This window comes from Pteronotus mesoamericanus, unplaced genomic scaffold, assembly GCF_021234165.1.
Source record: "Pteronotus mesoamericanus isolate MK-2021 breed Mesoamerican mustached bat unplaced genomic scaffold, CSHL_Meso_final scaffold_174, whole genome shotgun sequence".
In the NCBI taxonomy this organism is placed as follows: Eukaryota; Metazoa; Chordata; class Mammalia; order Chiroptera; family Mormoopidae; genus Pteronotus; species Pteronotus mesoamericanus.
Window position 1 is genome coordinate 36,599,055 of NW_026555309.1, and position 21,119 is coordinate 36,620,173.

A 21,119-nucleotide genomic window follows, 5' to 3' on the forward strand; every position below is an offset into this window, starting at 1 on the left:
AAAAGAGAATTTTCCTGGCCAAGAAGAAGGAAGCAAAGAAGGGGGGAAGGAAGGATTCCTGCAAAAGAAACAAGATTAACAAAGAAAAGCAGGTTCAGAGGTCAGGCAACATTTAGGCACAGGAGTCAGTTTGTTCACCTAAAACACACTCCACGCAGGTGCGATCTGAGAGCAGGGAGATCCCCCCTCCTCACTTCAGGAGCTGCAGGAGGCTCTTGGTGGCTCAGGGTGGCCCAAGAGCCACCCCTTCTTCTACCTCTTCATGGTAAAATCCCAGCACACCTACCAGACACTCACAGGGAATGCATGCTAAAACTAGAGTATAGATATCTGAACCCACCCCAGCTCTGTTCAACACACATCTCCACAGGTGGGCCCGGGAATCGGCATTTTACTCGCCAGGGCACATTCATGCTCCGCTCTCTAAGGCCACAGGCAGCAAGAACTGAGAGCGTCCTCGCACTCGATGAAACACCACGTCCCTCGGGGGCCTTGGAAGCTGTGGCCTCGGCCGCTTATCAGTCCTAGTGCTCCGAGAGACGCCATCCCTGGCGATGAGCACTCACACATGGGGCTGTGAGCTGCAACGCACTTTTTCTCAAAGGCGCTGGCAGTGGGTTCCAAAAGGCCATGAAAAGCACATATGTTTGACCCCGGATAAATCCTTCAGGTGAGACCTGACTACAGAAGTCAGCAGATGGCAATGAATATGGAAGGAACACACAGTTAGTGCCCTTTTTGGTGTCACTCGCAGCTGCCCGGCGTGGGACTTGGGGGTGTTCAGGAAGCCCTGGGAGGCGGCAGGGCGCATCAACTGTGCCCAGTGCTGTAAGGCCATTGCTCCCCGGAGCTGATGTGACAAGTTGATCACACTGCCCCATCCTGAAACTCTAGCAACGTGTAACTACAAGGATATGTTCATGGCAGCATTGCTTATAATTCATCAAAATCTGGCCACGGCCTAAACACGAATTAGCACAAAACTGGCTCCCACTCCAGGACCTTGGCACATGGTCTTCCTAGCCTGGAACATTCTTCCTTTGATATCTACATGCTTCATAAGCTCTGTGAGGCCTTCCCTAACCACCCTATTTAAAAGCAACAACACAGTCCCTGCTTTCTCTTCCCCCAATGCATGCAGTCCTTCTAATCTGCAAGAAAAGTGACTTACTCAGTCTGTCTGTCCCCACTCCTCTTGAATGTAAGTTCCAGAGGGGCAAGGATTTGCATCTATTTTATTTACTGCTGTATCCCCTGCATGTAACTGAGAACCTGGCACACAGTGGGTCCTCAAACACATGTCGACTAAATGAATTAACTACAGGCATACCAAACAATGCAACACCACACAGCCATTAAAACTGACATAGCTTTTAATTACATATATGGAAAGGCAGTATAGTGAAAAACTAAGCGAACAAAGAAATTTCTGGCACAGCATAGGCCGCGTGAACCTTCATCTAAAATGTGTGCACATAACCCACTTTGTGATCAAGTAGCTAAGGGTGACTTTGATTTTTTACTGAGCTGAGGTTTCTTAGTTTGTCTTCCATTAACTTTCTATTACTTGCATAATCTTTGAGAAGTAATCCCTCATGAAATGCTCTCAAAACATTTGCTAATTTATTTTAAGGAAAAAGCTTCCTCCTCAGTGACTTAATTAGGGTGTCCCTAATTAAGGCCAGCCCGACATCAAAGGGGCCAGGTTCCAGGGGACCCCTGCTCCAGGTCTACTTCTGGCTGCAAGATGACCTCAGGCCCTCCAGGAGCGGCCCCGCCTCCCAGTGCTCGGATGCCAAACGCCTGGCCATCGAGGAGCTACTCCTGGCTCTGCTCCCTGCTACTTGCTTCCTATTGGGGTGCCTCATCCAATTATTCAGGCCCGGATCACATCCTGCTGGAGAGCTGGCTTTGAAGGTTCGGTAAACAATCACTTCAAAACAAAGAGCGACCATTAAACCAAACTCAAAGACTTCCTTAACGCCTGCTGCAGCTGCAGGATCCAGGCTCAAGCAAGTCAGGCCTCCTTGGGCAACTGAGGTCTTTCTCCCTGGGAATAATCTCGAAGCAGGTCAGCCTCCTGCTGCAAATATCCCCCTTCCTGTTTAGCACTCAGTCATGTGGGTGCACAGCCGGTTACTGGGATGATGCTGAGGGAGGGGGTTTCTCCTGCAAAACAAACATGTGGCATGTGGCTGTCACCTTGGACACCATGTTAGGCCCTTAGGTCTCACACCCCACCCACTCCCCTCTGCGGACAAGTTAGAGGCACTGGTCAGGTGAGTCGACTGCCCAACAATTTCATGTCATTGGCTGGATCAAAGTCCTCTTCAAATAGAGGGAGGCCCCCTGAGCTTCTTGTAGCTAATCAGAGAAGAGCCTAGATTTTTTAAGCTGTATCTGGTTCATCCAGAGTCCTAATGGTATAGACAGAATAGTTATCAAAGAGATCAATGAAACACATCCATTACAGGATCTGAAAACGAAATCCTAAAATATTGCATATGCCATGAGAGACCGTCCAACAGTCTGGTGGATAAGAGCACAGATTCTGGAGCTGGACTGCCTGGGTTCAAATCCCAGCTACCCCTCTTACTGGTTTTATAAAGTGAGCAAATGGCTTAGCCTCTCTGCACCGCAGTTTCCTCCTCTGTGAAATGGTAATGAAGCAGTAAATAACTAACTCCCTGGGCTGTGGGATGAAGGGTTTTTATGAGTAAAGCCCTAGAATATGCCTAGTTGTGCCATTAAAATGCTTGTGAAATAAGGAAAATAAAACTCAGCTCTCAGCTTGGGTGTTACCTGTACCAACGGCCTCCCCAACTCTCCCAGCAAATGTTAGGCTGACACCTGTCATGGTGCTGACCACACTGATTGCTAATTCCTTGTCGTTCCTTTTCTAGACTATGCAGCTTCCGGGTCAGGGCTGTGCGTGCCTTGTCCACAGGTGCATCCCCACCACCCAGCGGTGCCTGGTGTGTGGCAGGCACGTCATCAATTAGCTGAATACATGTAATGTGTTCCCTCAAGTTACTGACAGGTTTAAAAATCATTTCAGTCTTGTCTCTACTGGAGACATAAGCTTCTTGCATTTTCTGAGACACCTGAGTGCTGCTATCAGCAGGGTACCCTGCTAGAAACTACGAGGGTACCTGAGGCAGACACACAGAGTGTTGTATGTAGCAATTATTTCATGCTAAGCCTTTTACCTAGACTTTCTCATTTTCGCCTCAACAACTTTCAGAGCAGAGGTATTATCGCACTCATTCTACAGATAAGATACTCAAGGCTCAGGGAGATGGAGTAACTTGTAGAGAGTCACAGAAGTGTCAGAGCCAGATGTCAAAGGTCACGGGCAACCGCTAAACGTAAAATCACCACAGAATATGAAAAGTCCTTAAGGGTATCTTATCTGTCTTGGTGAAAAGAAGAGGGACCAGAGATGATACAACTTTCTGGTGAGGCCTTGAAGGAGGAGAAAGATTTCATTAGGCAACAATGGCCAAGAGGGTCTTCCAAATGGGGCACACAGCAAGGAGGCAGAGCGCAGGTGTGATCTAAAAAGCCAGGGAATTCGGGTTGGGGAGCACTGGGCACACAGCAAGGAGGCAGAGCGCAGGTGTGATCTAAGAAGCCAGGGCCAAGCCACAGGGTCCCTGAAGGCCAGGCTGAGGCGGCTGGGCCACATTCACCAGGTAGGCAGCCGGGAAGAACCCAAATAAGGCCCACTCTGGGGAAGAGACAGAAGTTCCGGTAGGAAGGTGCCACAACAGGGCGGGGGGAGACAAACGAGGCCACTTTCCTGGGGTCACTCCAGGAAAAGAAGAGAGAGTCAAAAAATGAAGACAGAAAATGCTGGCCCTCCCAAGCAACGGCTCTCTCTCTCCTTACCCCGGTGTAAACATCTCTTTAAAAATATGTATTTTTTAAGCCTTAAATTAACTGCCCCAGGGACTTCAGGCAGGCATCCAGTCCTCCCTTCCCCTTCTATTCTGGAGGTGGGTTTGCAAATACAGAAATGCAAATAGGAGGCCTCGCTGAGCCAGATGAGGTTATAATGAACTCAGGAGTAATTTACTTAGCAAGAAAAAAAGCTCAAGTTCTCCATTTCCTGTAGCTTCGTTGCAAGTTCTCGGTACAAGCAGTGTGAGGGGTGGGTGGGGTAGTGTTTGCTCGAAGAAGTGGTGGAGACAGTTACTACACTGATTTGAGGAAGTCAGAATTCTTCAATCCTCGTCTTACTAGACGGAAGAGGAGCAGCAGCTAACAGCTGAGCCCCTTCGGAAGCACTATCCCATTTCAGAGCCCCTGTGACAACCCCCCCGAGGTGGGTAACTGTGCCAGACCCATTTGACTGAACAGGAAAATGAGGCTCAGAGAGACTCAGCGACTTGCCCACAGGACTTAAAACCTGTTATCGCTTTGACTCCAAGGCCAGCAGCAGCTCTACAATTTCTCCAGGAGGGGTTTAGAGGCAATGACGTGGCCGGGAGGAAGGAGAAAGCAAACACCTATTTTTACTTAGATGGTATATTATAGATCCGCACTGCCCAATACAGTGGCCACGAACCATATAGGGCTACTTAAATTTAAACAAATTAAAATTGAAAAATCAGTCACACCAGCCACACTGCAAGTGCTCAAGAGTTCCACGTGATGACTGGCTACTGTATTTGATGACTGCCATTACTGCAAAACATCGTACTGGACGGGACTATTCACATACCAATTAAAAACAGCCCAGGTATTCTAAAGGTGCTTTTTCTGTGATTTTTATGTCAACTCATTTACTTTAATGTCATTTCACAATAAATTTATTCTTATTTTAATTTGTAATACAATACACACACCCTACCGCCAGAAAGACGAAAAAGTGGGTCCTAGAGCAAACGAAGCCTGAAATATCACTAGAGGCAAAAATGACAATGCTGATGCTGTCCTACTTCCGACATACCTTGAGAAGGCAGGGCTCTGTGGAAAGGACAATAATGCTGGGAAAAATCAAAGGGAGCAGGAAGAGGAGGACCAAGTATGAAATGGAGTGACTCCAGAAAAGAAGCCACAGGGGTGCGTCCACAGGAGCCAAGCAAGCTGGGAGGACAGGACACCCCCATTCCTGGGGTCACCAGGAATCAGTGCTGACTCAGGGGCACGTAACACACACCCTAACATAAAACCTACCATCCCCACCATAAAGTGTACAGTTCAATACTAGTAAGCGTATTCGCATTGTTGTACAACCATCTAAAAACACTTTCACTCAGCCTGACAGGAGAATTGCCTGGGGGTGCTTTTAAAAATCACAATGCCCAGGAAGGCACCACGGAGGCACGGAACCAGAACCTCTGAGGAGCAGGGTCCAGGCATCAGTATTGTACAGCTTCGGGGAACCCAATGCACCTGTCCCGGCAACCACGCCCATTCTACCAAACGGGGCGCACCTGCCCAGAGCCAGCGTCTCTAGCCAGACCCACTCCTCCCGCCCCGGACACACCTGACACGTGGGCGGGGGCAGGAAAGGGAGTCCCGGGCAAAACCTGCCATCCGCCTCCAGGAGGCTGCTGATGCTGCACAAGCTAATACTGTACTGCTGGCCAAATTCTTTAAGGGAAAGAAAGCAAATAAAAAGACACACAGCTCAAAAGGCACTCAATTGATTTTTTTTTCACCCACTTAAACTAGACAGGAAAAGAAAAACCACTTAGAAACTATGACCAAGGCCGTATGTGCCAAGAGTCCAGAGAGGAAGGAATTTTTTTTTTTTTTTTTTTTTGGCAATCCCATCAAGTTCTTCAAACACAGACCCATAATGGCTCTACCAACTCAACCCAATCTGGAGGGCTACCGGGCACATAATTAAATACAGAAAGCTTCTTTACAAGGGAGTTCCAGGGCTGGACACAAAATGAGTTCAAGGTAAGGAGTTATCTTTGAGGAGCCATTTGAACTTCGGGTGAACTTATTCCATTCCTATAATTAGGAGGGGCTGTCAGGCTTGCACAGCGGCCCTGCCTCAGGGACTGATGTATAAATGTGGCCCTCTGACCCATCATGGAGGTGCTTTGGGGACAAGGACGGGAGCCAAGGGCGACCGCCAGAACCTGGCCCAAAGAATTCTTTCCCCTCTACACACCCAGGGAAAGAAGAGGAATGGAGAATGCCAGGTTATCTGTTAGACAAGACTGGTAAGTAGAAGGAGGAGGGGAGCCACAATAAACTGAATGATTTCCACAGAAGCGACAGCCATCTGGGAGCCGCCTGCCCCCCAAGCATCCAGACAGCGTCTCAGCTCCAGCTCACACCTCCAGGGTGGGTCTGGGCTAGAGGCACAGAGATAAGACCTCGCTTCTTTCTTGAGCCTCTTTTAGGAAGCAGGCAAGTGAAATGCTGTCTTCTAGAGATACATCCACAGCCCTCTCTCTACCCTAGGCATGTTCTAAAGAGTTCCAGCTTAGAATCAAATAGGCCGAGGTCCAAACACCACTCTACCTCACCATGGCCTTAGACAAGTTACTGACTCTCTCTCCAAGCCTCAGTTTTCTCATCTGTAAAGTGGGGCTGACGTGAGGATGACATGAATCCATAAACACCAAGCACTGAGCACGGTGCCCGGCACAGTTCCTTGCTGCCCCCGTTCACTACATGCAGAGAATACTGAGCACCCCCTTATCATGCACACGCCAGAGCACCTTAAATTGGGAAGCAGCAGAGATAACACAGGCTGAGGGGCGGGAGACACTGATGAGGGGCAGGCTGCTCTGGAATCTACACTGGGTGGGTTTGGGTTTTGTTCTTTGGCGTTTTGTGCGTGTGGGGGGCGGGGGGCACATACTCAGATGAAGCCTTCTGCAGTCTCCAGCTCATTCGAGGGAGAACATCGGCAATCAAATACAATGGGCTTCCTCAGTGCTCAGCCAATTAATTTATTCCATTTGTCTTCTGGTTTGCTACTTAATAAGACCTTATCAGCAGTGCAATCTGTGAATCTCAGTTAAACTGATTAAGGCATCAGGGAAGGGGCCCCAAATACTATTTGTCTGATGTCTTAGGCAGCTAAATCGGTCCATTGACTCTTGTTTGGTTTGGGGAGGGGTATTTCTTTGTTTTTGTAGAGGCATGGGTTTTAGGGGAAAGTATCCTGAAGGCAGTTCCGAGAAATAATGGTGAACTTGAAATGATCTCATTTTTTCACACCCAGTGTTTAACATCTAAAGGTCTTGCTACAGAAGCAACCTTGCCAGCTCTCACCCATCTCTGGGAAGATGGAAAAAGCCTAGATGAACATCACAGATAATAGATCAATAGTTTCAACCTTTTCACCCTCCATGCATTTTAATAACCTCAAAGGAGCTAGCCAAGTTGACAGATATCATTTTAGCTTTTTCCTTTTCCCTATCCCCAAGATGCAAAACGGGAGTTCAGAGGCCAAGAGGTCAGCAGCTGAGAAGACATAATATGCGTGGGACATACTTATACTAAAAACTGTTCAATATTGATCTGAAATTCAAATGTTAACTGGGAATTCTGTATCTTTACTTGCTGAAATCATAGCATGGAACTTGCTACTTGCAGCTCTACTGATGCTTAATAAATACTACAGAATTTGGGGTACATGATCCTCACTTAAGAACTGAGTGACAGCTCAGTTCAGGCAAAATTCAAATTCAGCTTACCTTCCATACAAACGATGACCTAGGACTGACCTTTCTGCATTTGGGGCATTACTGACTGAGGAATTTCAGAACACAGAGCAACTCAATTCTAAACTATTTGGTTAAATATGATGTACGAGGGATTTTTTCCACAGAAACACTCAAGCCAAGATCAAAAAAACGATTTCCTTCCAAACCTGGACAACAAGATTTGTGTCTTAAAAGCCAAAAAGATCGATCTACATAGAATAGGCCCTAAATCTCTGAACAGGCACCCATTCCGGGCAGTTCCTTGCTGTGGATTTTATGACATCTTTTCTTCAAACTGAGGAAGCTGTAAAACCCTGGACAAGCACAGACATTAGCTAAGGGAAAGCCAACATAGGGCCCATGTGTGCTTTACAAGGGCTTTGCTTGTCCTGCGTTTGTGGGTCACCATTTACAGAGCGGCCCACCTCTCAGAGCACCAGGCCACTGGCCGAGGCCTTGGCTGGGTTCTCAATATCTTCCTAAAGAAAATATTTTTGGTGAAGAGTCCTCGGAAGTCCTGCAGGGACTTCCAACCAATGCCCTTCCCCCGACTGGACTCCAAGCCTTTTGCGGCCACCACACTGGATCTAATGTCCGCTCCTAACGGCCCACAGGTCAAGCACCTCTCCCAGGGCAGGCCCTGTGGATCATTGGCTCCCGGGGGCCCAGCAAAAGGCTTCCGCACAGCAGGCCCTCGATGAACACTGAGAAAGTAAACGTTTCTTCTGATAGGAACCCAAAGAAGCTGGGAGGAAAAAACAACCCTGAAATCATTATCCAGCGTTGGACCCACTACCCACATTCTTGATCTAATGATAAGTGAGGGAAAATATCATGACGTGCCTTTGAACCACAAAAAGATTTCCATGGAATTCAAGAAGCCCCTTTAGCAGTTCTAATTTTAGGCAGAACTTAGGCGAGAGGATACTGGCGGCAAACAGAGGTGGAGGCAGCGGAGGGGAACTGAACAAGGCCCCTATTCTGCTCAGCGCAGGTGCTGGTAACAGGACACCGCTAAGTGAGACCTGGGGTGGGGAATTCAAGGTGTGGTTGGGTGTTTTTTTTCACTCCCAGTCACATTATATAACCCCAAACACACTCTCCGACCTAGTACTAAGTTCTCCCACATCAGGCCCAATTCTGCTCTCAACATGCTGATTCTTGAGCAACAAGGCTAAGAAAAATATTTGATTTTAGCATCCAAGTGTTTTTTTTAAACAAAGTTAATTATTAAAAGAAGAAAGGCAGCCAAAGGGTGAGCTGCCCCCAAGTTTGGCAGGTGTCTCCGGGGCCTGAGAGCTCCCCCAATCATCACCGATTTCTCTGCTGATTCAAGTATTTACATTTTGAAAAAATACTCAATTCAACAAATACAAACATCCAATCAGTACGGTGTGCACCTGAAAGTGATATAAAGTTCTTTGTCAATTCTATCGCAATTCAAAAAAAGTATCATCAGCTGTTGGCAACCGTTAGCCTGTCTCTTCCCAGGACTTGGACGGAAACTTCAAAAAGACCCCAGGGCCCCCTTAGTGCAGCCAGCAGCACCTAAACATCAGAGGTCAGTCAGCTGACTTCCCACACACACTCGCTTCCAGCCTGCTGCTCCCCGAGGCAAGCAGGCGATGGGCCCTCGCCTCCAGCCACATGAATCTCTGGCCTCCCCTTTCTCCTTTGGGATCAACTCACGCCAGATGACTTGATTTATGTGGATGGGCGGAAAGGCAGCCGGTAAGCGATTTTGCACACCACCATTCATTACTGACCACCACCACAGTGGGGTGGAAGGAAGGGGAAAAACACAAGGTTTCCTCTCGTCAAGGAATCAATAAGTTATTTAACAGCTGCATCCCGCTGGGAGAAAAGTGAGGGCTGCCTCTACACCCCTCTCTCCCCCGAAAAGGATGAAATGCACATCCTGACAGCAGAGGACTTAACCAGATGAAGGATCGTTCCAAGGAAGCAGAAAGAATCCTATCTAGCTTTTCGATGTCTTGAGGTTCTTTGGCTTCGGAAGATGGATGCCAGCAGGCCTTGACGTTACTCCGTTTCGTGTGCGTGTGCGTGTGTGTGTGTGTGTGTGTGTGTGTTGTCCTCCAAAGAGGAAAGGGACCCTTTCCTGTGCTACTGTTCATTTTGGAGAATCAAATGCTACTAGAAAAGCCATTTTCCTTACCTTTACTCACCCGTGTCCAACAACACTTCCTAGAAAATAACCTAAAAATTTCCACAAGGTGGCATTCCAAATGGGTTTCCAACATTTACACTTGTCCTTCAAAGCAAACGGAAAGAGGACCAAAGGCTTTACAAACCCATCATGGGAGTTCAAAGAAGAGAAAAAAGCAGATAAGCAGGTCATTAGAAAATCAGCTGATTGCAGATATTAAAAACTGACTTTAATTGCTGGCAACTTCATGCATATGCATACTAGACATTGCTTATCCTATATGCCCAAATTTTAAAAGTCCCTTTTAAAATGTCACTATCTAACCCATGAAGAATTCTTTTAAGAAGAAAACTCTGAAAATATTCAGCAACTGTCTGATGAATAAACAATCCTGGAAATCAGACCCCCCCCCCTTTTCCTTATCTCTCTACTCCCCAGAAGTCGGAAATTCCGCAGACCCGAGGCATATATTTAAGTCTTCCACTCTGCTTCCCTTTAAAAATCTTTGACTGCCAAAACAAAACAAACAAAAACCTTTAAAATAAGTGTCTTCCCACAGAATGCTGAACAAATGCTACTACATTGAAAGGGAAAGAACTCAGGAACCACAAACTATAGATCTAGCACGGAAGAGGCACTAAATAAGCCTTTATCTTGAACTGGAATCTTGCGGAGGGAAAAAGCTTGCCAACTCAGCCCCACAGATCCCCCAGGGCCACAATGCCGCAGGGCAGCCATGGGCCGGCAGGTGGAAAGCAGAAGGGCCCGCCCTCTGCTGGGTTACCTTCAGAAGGGCTTTGGGCTCAAACCGGTAAATGGGAAGAACCAAGCCGAGATTCTGGATTAAGGAACAAAGAGAAAGAACTCCGGATGCAAACACTCTGGGACTGCAGCGGGCAGATCTACTAGGTCACTGGGTTCAACTTTACCAACCCACCTCAAATTCTTCCCCCAGTGATAAGAATAATGTGCCTCAAACCAAATCTTGTCTGATTATAAGGCGTGTAGAATTTAAACTAACCAGAAATACTCTCTTAAGAGTCCAAGGAGGCAACCAATCTTTGTCTTGAAAGAGCGCTTCAGTGGTGGATTGGGGGCAGAGGAATGCAAGGGGCTGCCTTTGAACAGGGAATAATCTAATTCCAAGTGGCTGGATTAGAGGCATTCCTGGACAAGAGGGGCATCTTTGAAGATAATGCTACACGAATGTCAATTTCTAACAAAAGGCACAGGCTCTGTAGAAGGATTTCAAAATAGACAAGACCAGGACAGAGGCACCTTTGGAAAAGTTCACCCTGGGCAAGGTGGCAGTTGGTTCTAAAAGGGGGAAGCAGCCTGTGACAGCTGAACATTCCTTCCCAAAGTCTATCTCCAAGGCCAAATCCTCTCCAAACCTTACACTTCATCAGACAAAAGCTCCTCCCTGCACCCAAGCAGCGGCTGAAGAGGGGCTGTCCACACCCACTCGCTGCACAGCTTCCAAACCTGCCCACTCCTTTTGGAAGCTGAGCTTTTAATTAAACACCACCTCCCCGGATCTGTTGAGGCAAACTGAGGCTGGGCTAGAGCCAAAGAGAAGCTCCCTAAATATACATGGAAAAAAAAAATCCTCCCACCGCCCCCAAATTCCACCTCCAGCCAGCTCGCAAAGCTGAATATATTTCCTTTGGATGAGTAACACGGAGCCCTGGTCTGTCTGTCTGCACCAGTATATTCACATCCAAGGATCAGGTTATCCTCAGTCCCACCCTTCACAGGAAAAAGCCAGGGTGTTGTTCTCCGCCCCCAACACACGCGTGTGCGTGCGCGCGCGCGCACACACGCGCGCACAAACACACAATTTTCACAATCCTTTCAAGAAAAAACCGGGAGTCTGTGTGTGCTGGGTACGTAGGGGGAAAGACACAGTTGTTTGTCGGACCCCGATCTTGCCTTCAGGCTGGGAGTCTCAGCTAGGGAAATGAGGGGCCCCTCCAAGGCTGCTCTGGGAACTTCTGCTCCGCGCCCCGGGGGAGGGCCGAGGGAAGGCACGCACACTCTCACAAGCTTTGGAACAGCCTAATTAATACCTAATTTGCTCAGATCCCCCCAGGTGGATCTGAAAGCCAAAGAGGGAAATGGAAGCTTCCCTACTAGGCTCTTAGGCCAAGAGCTCCTTTCCGAGGCTGGGCAGAGCCCCCACCACCGCGCCAGGCGCCCCCTCCCCGTAGTACCCCAGGGAATCAGGTGTCCGCCCAGGCATCCAGCCTACGCGGGTCGCAACACACTCTGTCCAGCAACAGACAATGGAAAACTTGGAGCCGAGGCCCTGAGCCCTCCGGGAAAACGAGGCGGGGGGGTGGGTCGCCCCCTGGGACAATGAGCGGGGAGAGGGCAGGGGGCAATAAACACCTCCATAGAAGCCGCCCGCCCAGTGACCCAGCAGAGCACGAAACGGCGCAAAGGGTGAGCAGGTGACACCCGGGCCGCAGCGCTCCCGCAGGTGGCTACCGGCCACAGCGCAGACAAGGACCGGGCGGCTGGCCCGGGGCGGAGGCGAAGCACGGCGGCCAGGTCAGCGCGCGGCGGCCGGAGACCTACCTTCATGTCGCTGATGATGGTCTGGAAGAGGCCTCCGAGCGCGCTGCATTCCTTCTCAATCACAGCCTCCATTTTCCCGGCGCCGGCAGGGACAGGACACACACTCTGGGCCGCCTGGACTGTGCGCGGGACCGTAGCTCGCTCACCCCGGGAGGAATTTCACCCTCCGAGCGACCCACCTCAGACTCGCAGCCTCTCCTGCAGAGAGGACTAAGTGCCTGAGATCGACTGTTCTCTGTCCAAAATAATAACAATAATTTTAAAAGCCAAAACGCTCCGTAGGGTGATTCTCCTACATGCAGCGCTCGGCTCCTGGCCTTAAAAATGCCCGGAGAAGGCTGACAATCAGACCACTACTGGTGCCCAAGACGGAAACGGCAAAGCCCATCTTGAAACAGAGAAAAACGCCCGCTGACCCGGGGCCAGCGCCATTTAAAAATGCAAGGTTTTCTAAATTAATAAAATTTTCGGAAACCAAAAATAAATCGCCCAACAGCGGAGCGGGTTAGCTCTCAGCGCCCGGACGGATCTGTTGCTCGCAGCCGCTGCCGACGCCTCCTTTTCACTCCTGCGCTCCCGGCCCAGGCGCTCTGTCTGGCTCGGCTCCCGGGGACGTTCCAAGAGGCGCACGCGCGCTCGTGGCCGTGCGTCCGCCGCGGGGGCGCGGGGAGAGCGCGCGCATGCGGGCGGGGCTGGGAGCGCGTGCCCTGGAGGCGTGTGGGGCGCGGGCCGCAGAGAGGAGCCGGCGGGCGGTGCAGCGGGGATCCCAACCTGGCTGGAGCTTCCTCCTCCAAGCACGCACCAGGCACCTTCCTCTTCCCAGCCCGCCGGTCGCAGCGCGGAGAGGGCGTGTCAGCACGCGGCTAGGCGAACATCCACACCACAATGGCTGCGAGCGCCCCGAACGGAGGGTGCACCCGACGCTTCCCGGGGATCACATTGGCCAGCTTAGCGCAGTGCCCAACGTGTAATGAACGCTTAGTAGGGAGAGAAAACTGCTTCTTCTGCTGCTGCTCCTGCTGCCGCCGCTGCAGCCGCAACCTTCTCACAATAGGCCTGGTCTGTGATATCAGGACTGCAATGCCAAGTCACGACTGCAAAGAGCCAAATATGTCATTTAAGGAGAGTTCGGGGCGTGTCCTCCTTCGGGATGCGGAGTTCAATAAAGTTGCAGGAGGCTGGAAAAGTGGATTGGTTTGCCACTGCGAAATAAAATGCTTTAGAGCATTATTGCTGACTGCCCTTGGCTCGGACGGTTGTTTTTCAGGTCCACTGAGGTCATTGGTGCTGGTATAACTGCAGAGAGCCCTGTCGGGAGGTTTAACCTAGAAAGAGAGCAAATGTGACCAAGTTGACTTGGGAGCTGGTGGTTCATTTTTGCAGCTCCACCGAACTGCACAGACAAGCTCCCTCATTTAGATCAACATCAAATAGTCAAGAAGGCGGGGAGCCCAATGAGCAGCTTTTAAAAGACCTTAAAACATAAACACCTAACTCTGAGCTGTTCCCTTGACTCCTGAGCTGACCCTTTGAAGCACAAAATACAACAAAAGGACAATACAAAAGAAACCATAAGTAAAATGTTATAGACTTTGTGTCAGACTCAGTGATAGGAAAAGTTCTGGCTTTGAAAAACTGCATGAATCCAAGGAACACACAGAGATATATACTATAGCTCAGAACATCATTTTCCCCTGGGCCACTCTGCCCAGCTCTTAACCACAACCCCCCTTCTCTACCTCTCTCCCAAAAATCATTAAGAGGTGTGTCACTTCTAGAATTAGCTGATGCTAGATCCTATCCCCAAGATCACTTGGATGCGTAAGTCTCATCTTCCCCTTGCCAGTACCAGTGCCTGATGCTTAGTTTGTTCTCAATCATTGTCGTCATTACGACTTTAGCACTATAGATGTTGTAGTGATCAAGATCGCTGCTTTTAGAGCCAGGTTGCCTGGGTTCAAACTCCAGTTTATAATCTTAACTGCCTGGCCTTGGGCCATACTAACGGGGCCTCAGTTTCCTCATTTGTAAATGGGGATAAAGATAGCATCTACTTCATAGGGCTGTTCCGAGTTTCACCTAGACTATGGAAAGCATTTAAAGCAGTTAGTGGCATAGAGTAAATAAGCACTCAACAAATCTTATGAACGGAGTCTTTGCAGCACTCCTCACAATAGTCAAGATGTGGGAACAGCTTGTGTTCATGACAGATGAGTGGGTAAAGAAAGTGTGGTATATACATACAATGGGATATTGTTAGCCTTAGAAAGGAAGAAAATACTGCAATACGGAACAGCGTGGATGAACTTTGAGGACGTTATGCTAAGTGAAATAAGTCAGTCACAGGACAAATACTGCATGATTCTGCTTTCATGAAATATTTAATAAGAAGTCAAACTCAGAATCAAAGAGTAGAACAGTGGTTGCCAAGAGGTTCGGGTGGGTGTTAATCAATGGGCATGAAGTCTCAATTACGTAAGACAAGTTCTAGAGTTATGCTGTACAACGTGTACTTACAATTGTACACTTTAAAATGTGTTAAGAGGGTAGATCTCATGTTGTGGTCTTACCACAATGAAATAAATTTTTAAAAAGAAGGAGGAGAGGCCAGGGCATGGCTCATCCCGGGGCTGGTCCCTGAGGGCACGTGGTAACCTCTAATGTGGGTATGCCGCCCCTCCGACAGTGCCGAGGGCCTGCCGTGTACAACGTAGGCCCTTTAAGTATACGATGCTTGATGCTCACCACAACCTTAAGAAGGAGGTTGTCATACTGGCCCTCATTTTACTATTGGAAAGTGGCAGGCAGGACTTCAGCCTTGGTTTCCTGACTCTCGTGCCCGAGGGCTCACTCCTACTCAGCCTCCTGCCCACCTGGTTCCCTTAGCCCAAAGGACACGGTGTTCAGCTTTCCTGCCACGCACCTAAGTTCAAAGGCCCCGAACACCCAACCTTAGCAGTGTTGGCAAAGCACACCCCTCCTGTCTCCTTTTCCCTAGGGCCTTTGCTGGCCGAGGACTGAGGAGCGGACGCCTCTCTTCCACAGGAAAGTGAAGCATCCCGAACCATCTTGAGAAGGGACCTAGGAAAGTTCCACCAGGCAGGAAAGGCCCAGAGGTGGGACAACACTTGGCGTTTCAAGTAAGCCTGGGGTCAGGCTGGTGAACGGAGAGACTGCGAGCAGAAAAATGACAAGATCTGATTTACACCCCTTACACACATTCTTTCCCCATGTCTGAGCGTTCCTCTAACTTTCTTGTTTGTCTGGAACACCCAGCACCCCCTGGGCAGACGGTGAGACCCGATTAACATGTAATTTCTCCCAGAAGTTTTTACTTTGTTTTGCTTTGTTTTGTTTTTATTTTTTAATAGCTCCGAGAAGGAGGAATCCAAAGGAATGAATCTCTACCAGAGGAATTTCACCCCCTGCGATCCTGAGAAGGAGTGGGAGGCAACGATGTCTTCCTAAAGCAGGACAGTGGGTCAAGATGTCCATCGCCGTGTCCTCGCTCCCCGACTTCTTGCAGGCTGCTCGGTGTCCGGAGCCAGCCTCTGTTTCTGCCGTGGTTCCTAAATGATGGGCTGTCCCCAGGACTGAAATCGATATCAAATGCCTATCACATAGGAGGGCTACACACGTAAGTTCCCTTCCTTCCCAGAAGTGATTCTCAGCCCTGGCTGCATCGAGCACCCTGCCTGGTCCCCAAACGTGGCAGCAATTGGAATCCGCTGGGGGAATTTTAAATCAACCCTGCCTGGCTCCCCTCCCAGGGAGGCTGATTTAGTTGATCTGGGCTGTGCCCTGGGTGTCAAGACATTTTAAAGCTTTCCAGATGATTCCAACAAGAAGCAATTTTAAGAATCCTTATCTAAGGAACTTTAGAAGAAGTACCCACACATTCAAACCCTAAACAATTAAAGACTGGGCCCCAGACCTTTTTTTAATGTATCACACACATTTTATTCCATCCTCCCATAAGGCGATGGAGGATATGTGTGTGTTTTGTCATTATTTGTTTTACAAAATAGGGATCACACACTCCCTTTTCTGGATCTTGCTATTACACATCCTGTTAACACTTCTTGCTATCAATGACTTCTGTAAAAATTGTCCCAAATCAACTAATATTATTTTATCCCTCTTTTTTTCTTCTAATTTTTTAACTTGGACGTAATTTCAGACCTGTGGAAACACTGCTAGAGTAGGGCAGAGATTTCTCATTCCCCCTCCATTAGCTTCCCCAAATGTTAACTCATTATATTTGCTTCATGCTTCGGAACGCTCTCGAAGCCCCTCAGGTGACTTCGATGTGAGGCCAGGTTGCTATGTGAGCAGCCCCCCCCCCCCCCGCCACGCCCCCAGAGTTGCTATGAGACTTCAGGTGCTGTCTATGAAACTCCCGCACCTAGGGAGGGACTTTGCTTTAGAGGAGCCTTCCGAGAGGTTAAGAGGGGAGGCTCAGGGTCAGGCTGCCGAGGTCTGAATTCTGGCCCCTTCACTTCCCAGCTTTCGGTGCCTCGGTTTCTTCACCTGTAAGATGGATAACAGAAGTGCTAACTCCAAAGGCTGTGCGAGGACTAAATGAGATTACTTAGTCTAGTCCTTGGCACACAGTACGGCTCAATAAAAGTTAGCTACTAATATGTATTGATCGTTACCATGGCTCATCTATGAAATAAAATTGAATTACGCTTACTCTAGAAGCAAAATTCCTTATGAGCTCAGAGCCACTAGATCTCTTAGAAAAACCGATGAGTTGTCAGTATACATAAAGTATTACAAATTTAGCAACGGAATCCCCTTTTGAAAATGAAACTAGCATGAATCGATAGATAATATCTGCCACAGTGACTCGTGTTTTGCACATGTTTGTGGACGGTGGCCTAGGATACGCCAGGTGTAACTTCAGGGCGCAGAGTGTGTCTGGGTCAGGAAACTGATGAAAGGAGGCGTGTCCTCACGAACAGACTGGTTGCTGGGGGCAAAGTGGTGCTGGAACAGCAGGGCCATGAGCCTGTGCCCACGGGCGTCGGACAGCGTACCTGTGCGAAGCAGGTCAGGCGTGAGTTCATCGGCAGTGGAGGAACCATAATGATCTGGAGACAAGTTCTTTACCTGCTCCCCAGTCCCAGGCCAAGTGGGAACGGGGGCCCTCAGTTACCACATGTTCCAGTCTTTCCAGAGGAACTGAAACTTTGAATCTTGGTGTGAAGTTTCCCCCAAACCAAAATATTTTAAAATTTCTAAATGTTTAAAAACTCCTCTGCAAACAAGCCGCAAGCAGCCTGTGATCGCAAGACCTAAGTGTGGGGTTTGGTTCACAGGGAAGATATGAAAGAGAGAAAGAAGACAGAAGAATTTGTTTCTCTGGGAGCCTGTCTGATGGATCCAGGCCATCAGGAAAATGCGGCTGCTCTGTAGGAGGGTAGGGGTGGCTCAGTTCCGCTCCTGAGATGTTTCTTGAGCACCTACCCTGTGCCAAGCTGCTCCCGTCCCCCAGGAACATCGAGTTTCCTTCTCCTCCTCTACATTCTCCTAAGCTGCCTGCTGACTGCTCACTTAGCTCCTGAGTTACCTTGATATTGCGAAGGGCACTCGGAGAGGAGCAGACATCCCCCCTGCAAATTATGGAACAAGCAGCCCAGGATCCGATCTCACCTTCCTCTGGAACTCAACTCTTTCTGTTCCATACCAGCACAATGAGAAAAAGGGACATTTGTAAGTACGATGTGAGTTCTGGTTAGAGTAGCAATAAGAGAGTATGAAAAAACATTATTTTAGAAAACCTTTAACATACCATGCGAAGCAATTGAAAAACACCTAGTTATTTCTAATCAATCAGAGGCCTCGGAGCTCAACTAAAAATGGAAAATATTACACGTACACAAAACCCAACATTTTGCAATGTAGACACAATGGAAAGGAGACTTCCAGTTTCTGTAGTGATGCAGATTCTATACTCTGAAACTCCCTCCTGCTACAGCCATGTAGACATGCTGGGTAAAATATAATCAGAACCCTGTTAATTCCATGGCAGGACTAGCAAGAAAGAAGGGAAATCCTTAGGGGCCAGAAACAAAGAGGAAGCTAAAAACCAGAAGAGAATGTGCGAAAGCTGATGTTCGAAGGAGAACCCGAAAACAGAGGCCCTGGGCCCATGTAAGGAGGGAAGAGCAACGGGGAGCAGAGTCAGGACCCACGGTCGCACAGTTGCAAGGGCAGGTGGAGCAGGAAGCAATGTGCCCACCAGCACTGGTAGCTGACACAGAAGAGTAACCGTCTTGACCTGGGCTCTGGGTTGGGTCTAAATTATCTGCTGAGAATTTCTAACCAGAGACCCGCGCCACACCTTTGCTTGGGGTATGAATTTGCCCAACCTTGACTGGATCCCAAATGCCCACGGTGAAGACTGATGCGAAAGCTTGTCCCTGGCCTAAATAATCCTGGGGAGCCTGGCAGAAGCAAACATGAAATGGCTTTGAGGGGACACACCCTCAGTCAAGTCCTCATAAGTTTCCCACAGATAAAGGCCCCTGAAATGGGCTCACAATTCACAATTATAAATTGTACAAGGAACAGTCTACTCATCATGGTCAAGTGTCAGCAGACGCAACTAACATCATGATTTAACACGCAAGAACTAAAGCTAATCCAATAGTCTGGTAGGGATAAATATATTGTGAATGATTAAAATATCAAAGAAGGATGCAGAAACACGGGACACTGAAAGGTGGGGAAGCATTGTGAAAAAAGAATTAAATAGACGGACTAGCAATGAAAAACACAGTCACTGAAGTCACTTTGTATATTGGGACTCTACAGGGACAGGTTAGGGAGCTGAATCAACACAGAGGGGAAAAGAAAATTCTTGATCAGAAGAAAGCACCTATAAATAAGGTAGAAAATAGAAAAAGTAGGTTAGAAGACACGAAGGATAGGATAAGGATAAAGCACACTGTGAGAGAGCAGGGAGAGGAGGGCAGCGGTGCCAAGAGACATGGGCGGAGAACTTTCCCGAGTTGATGAAATACACGAATCCTCAGACATGAGGTGGCACAGCCCATTCTGAACAGGATAAATCCAAAGACTATATGTTTTCATCCTGAATTCTCATACTGAAAATTGGGTGGGGTTTTTTTCCAGTTTTTAAACTTTTATTAATTTGATGCTTCTGAACATCATAAAATAAATGGACATAAAACATCTTTTTTTGTTAACTTGGAAGGTGAGATAAATTCTACTGAAGTGGAAATACACAGGAAAATACACACATTTAGGCAGATATTCTAAATTCTGCATTCGGTTCATGGTTATGAGTGAAAATTGTAATTCGTACTAAACACATGTTTCCTACAAAGTAGCAAAACAGACCCTTTGCAATATATTATTTTTAACTGCATTTCCTGGAGCGTCCTTAAAGGGGGGGTGCAGTGAAGTCGCTTATTATCAGGGCTTGTTATCCAGAACTAACAGACATCCACAGGGACTGACGGAAGGTCGGATCCAGCAGTGTCACTGTGTTGACCACACTTTTCTTTTCAAATTTCTCTTTCAGGCTGTTTATCTGGAGTTTTGTGTCAGGAGGGTATGAGCAGGAAACAGATGGTTCATTGCAACTGAAAATGGAGGAAATTTAAGACAGAAACTCTCTGCAAGGACATGGGCAGGGTCTAGGGAAACCAGGGGGACAGTGCAGTTCCTGGGGCCGAGGTGGAAAGCCATCACCACCCCTGGGCCTGAAGGACAAGGTCAGGGGCGGGGCAGGAACCCAGAGAGGCAGCTGCCCGGGCAGGCCCGCCTCCAAGCGCAGGGCCCTCCGTAGCGCAGGGACCGAACCCCAACAGAACCAGGGCCCCTGGCTGGCACAGGAGAGTTTGTTGACCTCCTTTGTTCATTCTCAAAAGTTTCCCGGGTTGGACAATAAATTATTTGATCACTTGCACAACAGAGCCTGTGGGTAAACAGTCTATAGGATCCGCTTTTGGGGAGCAAAGCAAAGACTGGAGAATGGACGGGGGGTGGGAAAAGTAATGGAAAATATCCAAGACAATCACCTCCTGCTCAGTTGTACATAGGTTGTTTTTTTTTTAATAAAAAGCAGCTTTATAACTTTATTGAAATATAATTCCCATACCATAAAATGTACCTCTTTAAAGAACACAATTTAGTAATATTTAGCTATTCACAGAATTGTGCAACCATCACCACAACTAATTTTAGAACATTTTCACGTTAGAGCATCAGCCTGCAAAGCCGCTCCTCACCCATTAGCAGTGACCCCCATTCCTCGCCTGGCACCCCCATCCCAGGCCTAGGCAACCACTGGCCTGCTTTCAGCGCTATCGATTTACCTGTCTGACACTTCATATAAATGGAGTCCTACAATATGTGGGCTTTGATGTCTGCTTTCCTTCTCTTATTATAATGTTTTCAAGGTTCATCCATGTAAGAGCCTGCATCGGTACGTTGTCCTTTTTCACGGCTGAATAATTTTCCGTTGTATGACTACACCACATTTTGCTTCTCCATTCATCCATTGATAGACATTGGAGTTGTTTCCACTTTTTGGCTATTACAAACAAAGGTGCTGTGAACATTGGTGTATGCGCTTTTGCATGGTCATATGTTGTCAAGTCTCTTTTTTATCTACCTATCGTGGAATTGCTGGGTCATGTGGAAAAACTATTTGT

At 48.2% G+C, this 21,119-nt stretch overlaps 1 protein-coding gene across 7 annotated transcripts in view; it reads right to left on the reverse strand.

Annotated features, from left to right (window-relative positions):
- MTSS1 (MTSS I-BAR domain containing 1) overlaps positions 1-13,007 on the reverse strand; it is a 139,650-nt gene extending 126,643 nt beyond the window's left edge. For all 7 annotated transcript variants that reach the window (XM_054590469.1, XM_054590463.1, XM_054590465.1 and 4 more), the window contains exon 1: positions 12,430-13,007. In XM_054590469.1, coding sequence (XP_054446444.1) covers positions 12,430-12,501 — 72 coding nt within the window. In that variant the 5' untranslated portion in view covers positions 12,502-13,007. The remainder of the gene's footprint in view (positions 1-12,429) is intronic.
- Between the last annotated feature and the right edge of the window lie 8,112 nt (positions 13,008-21,119).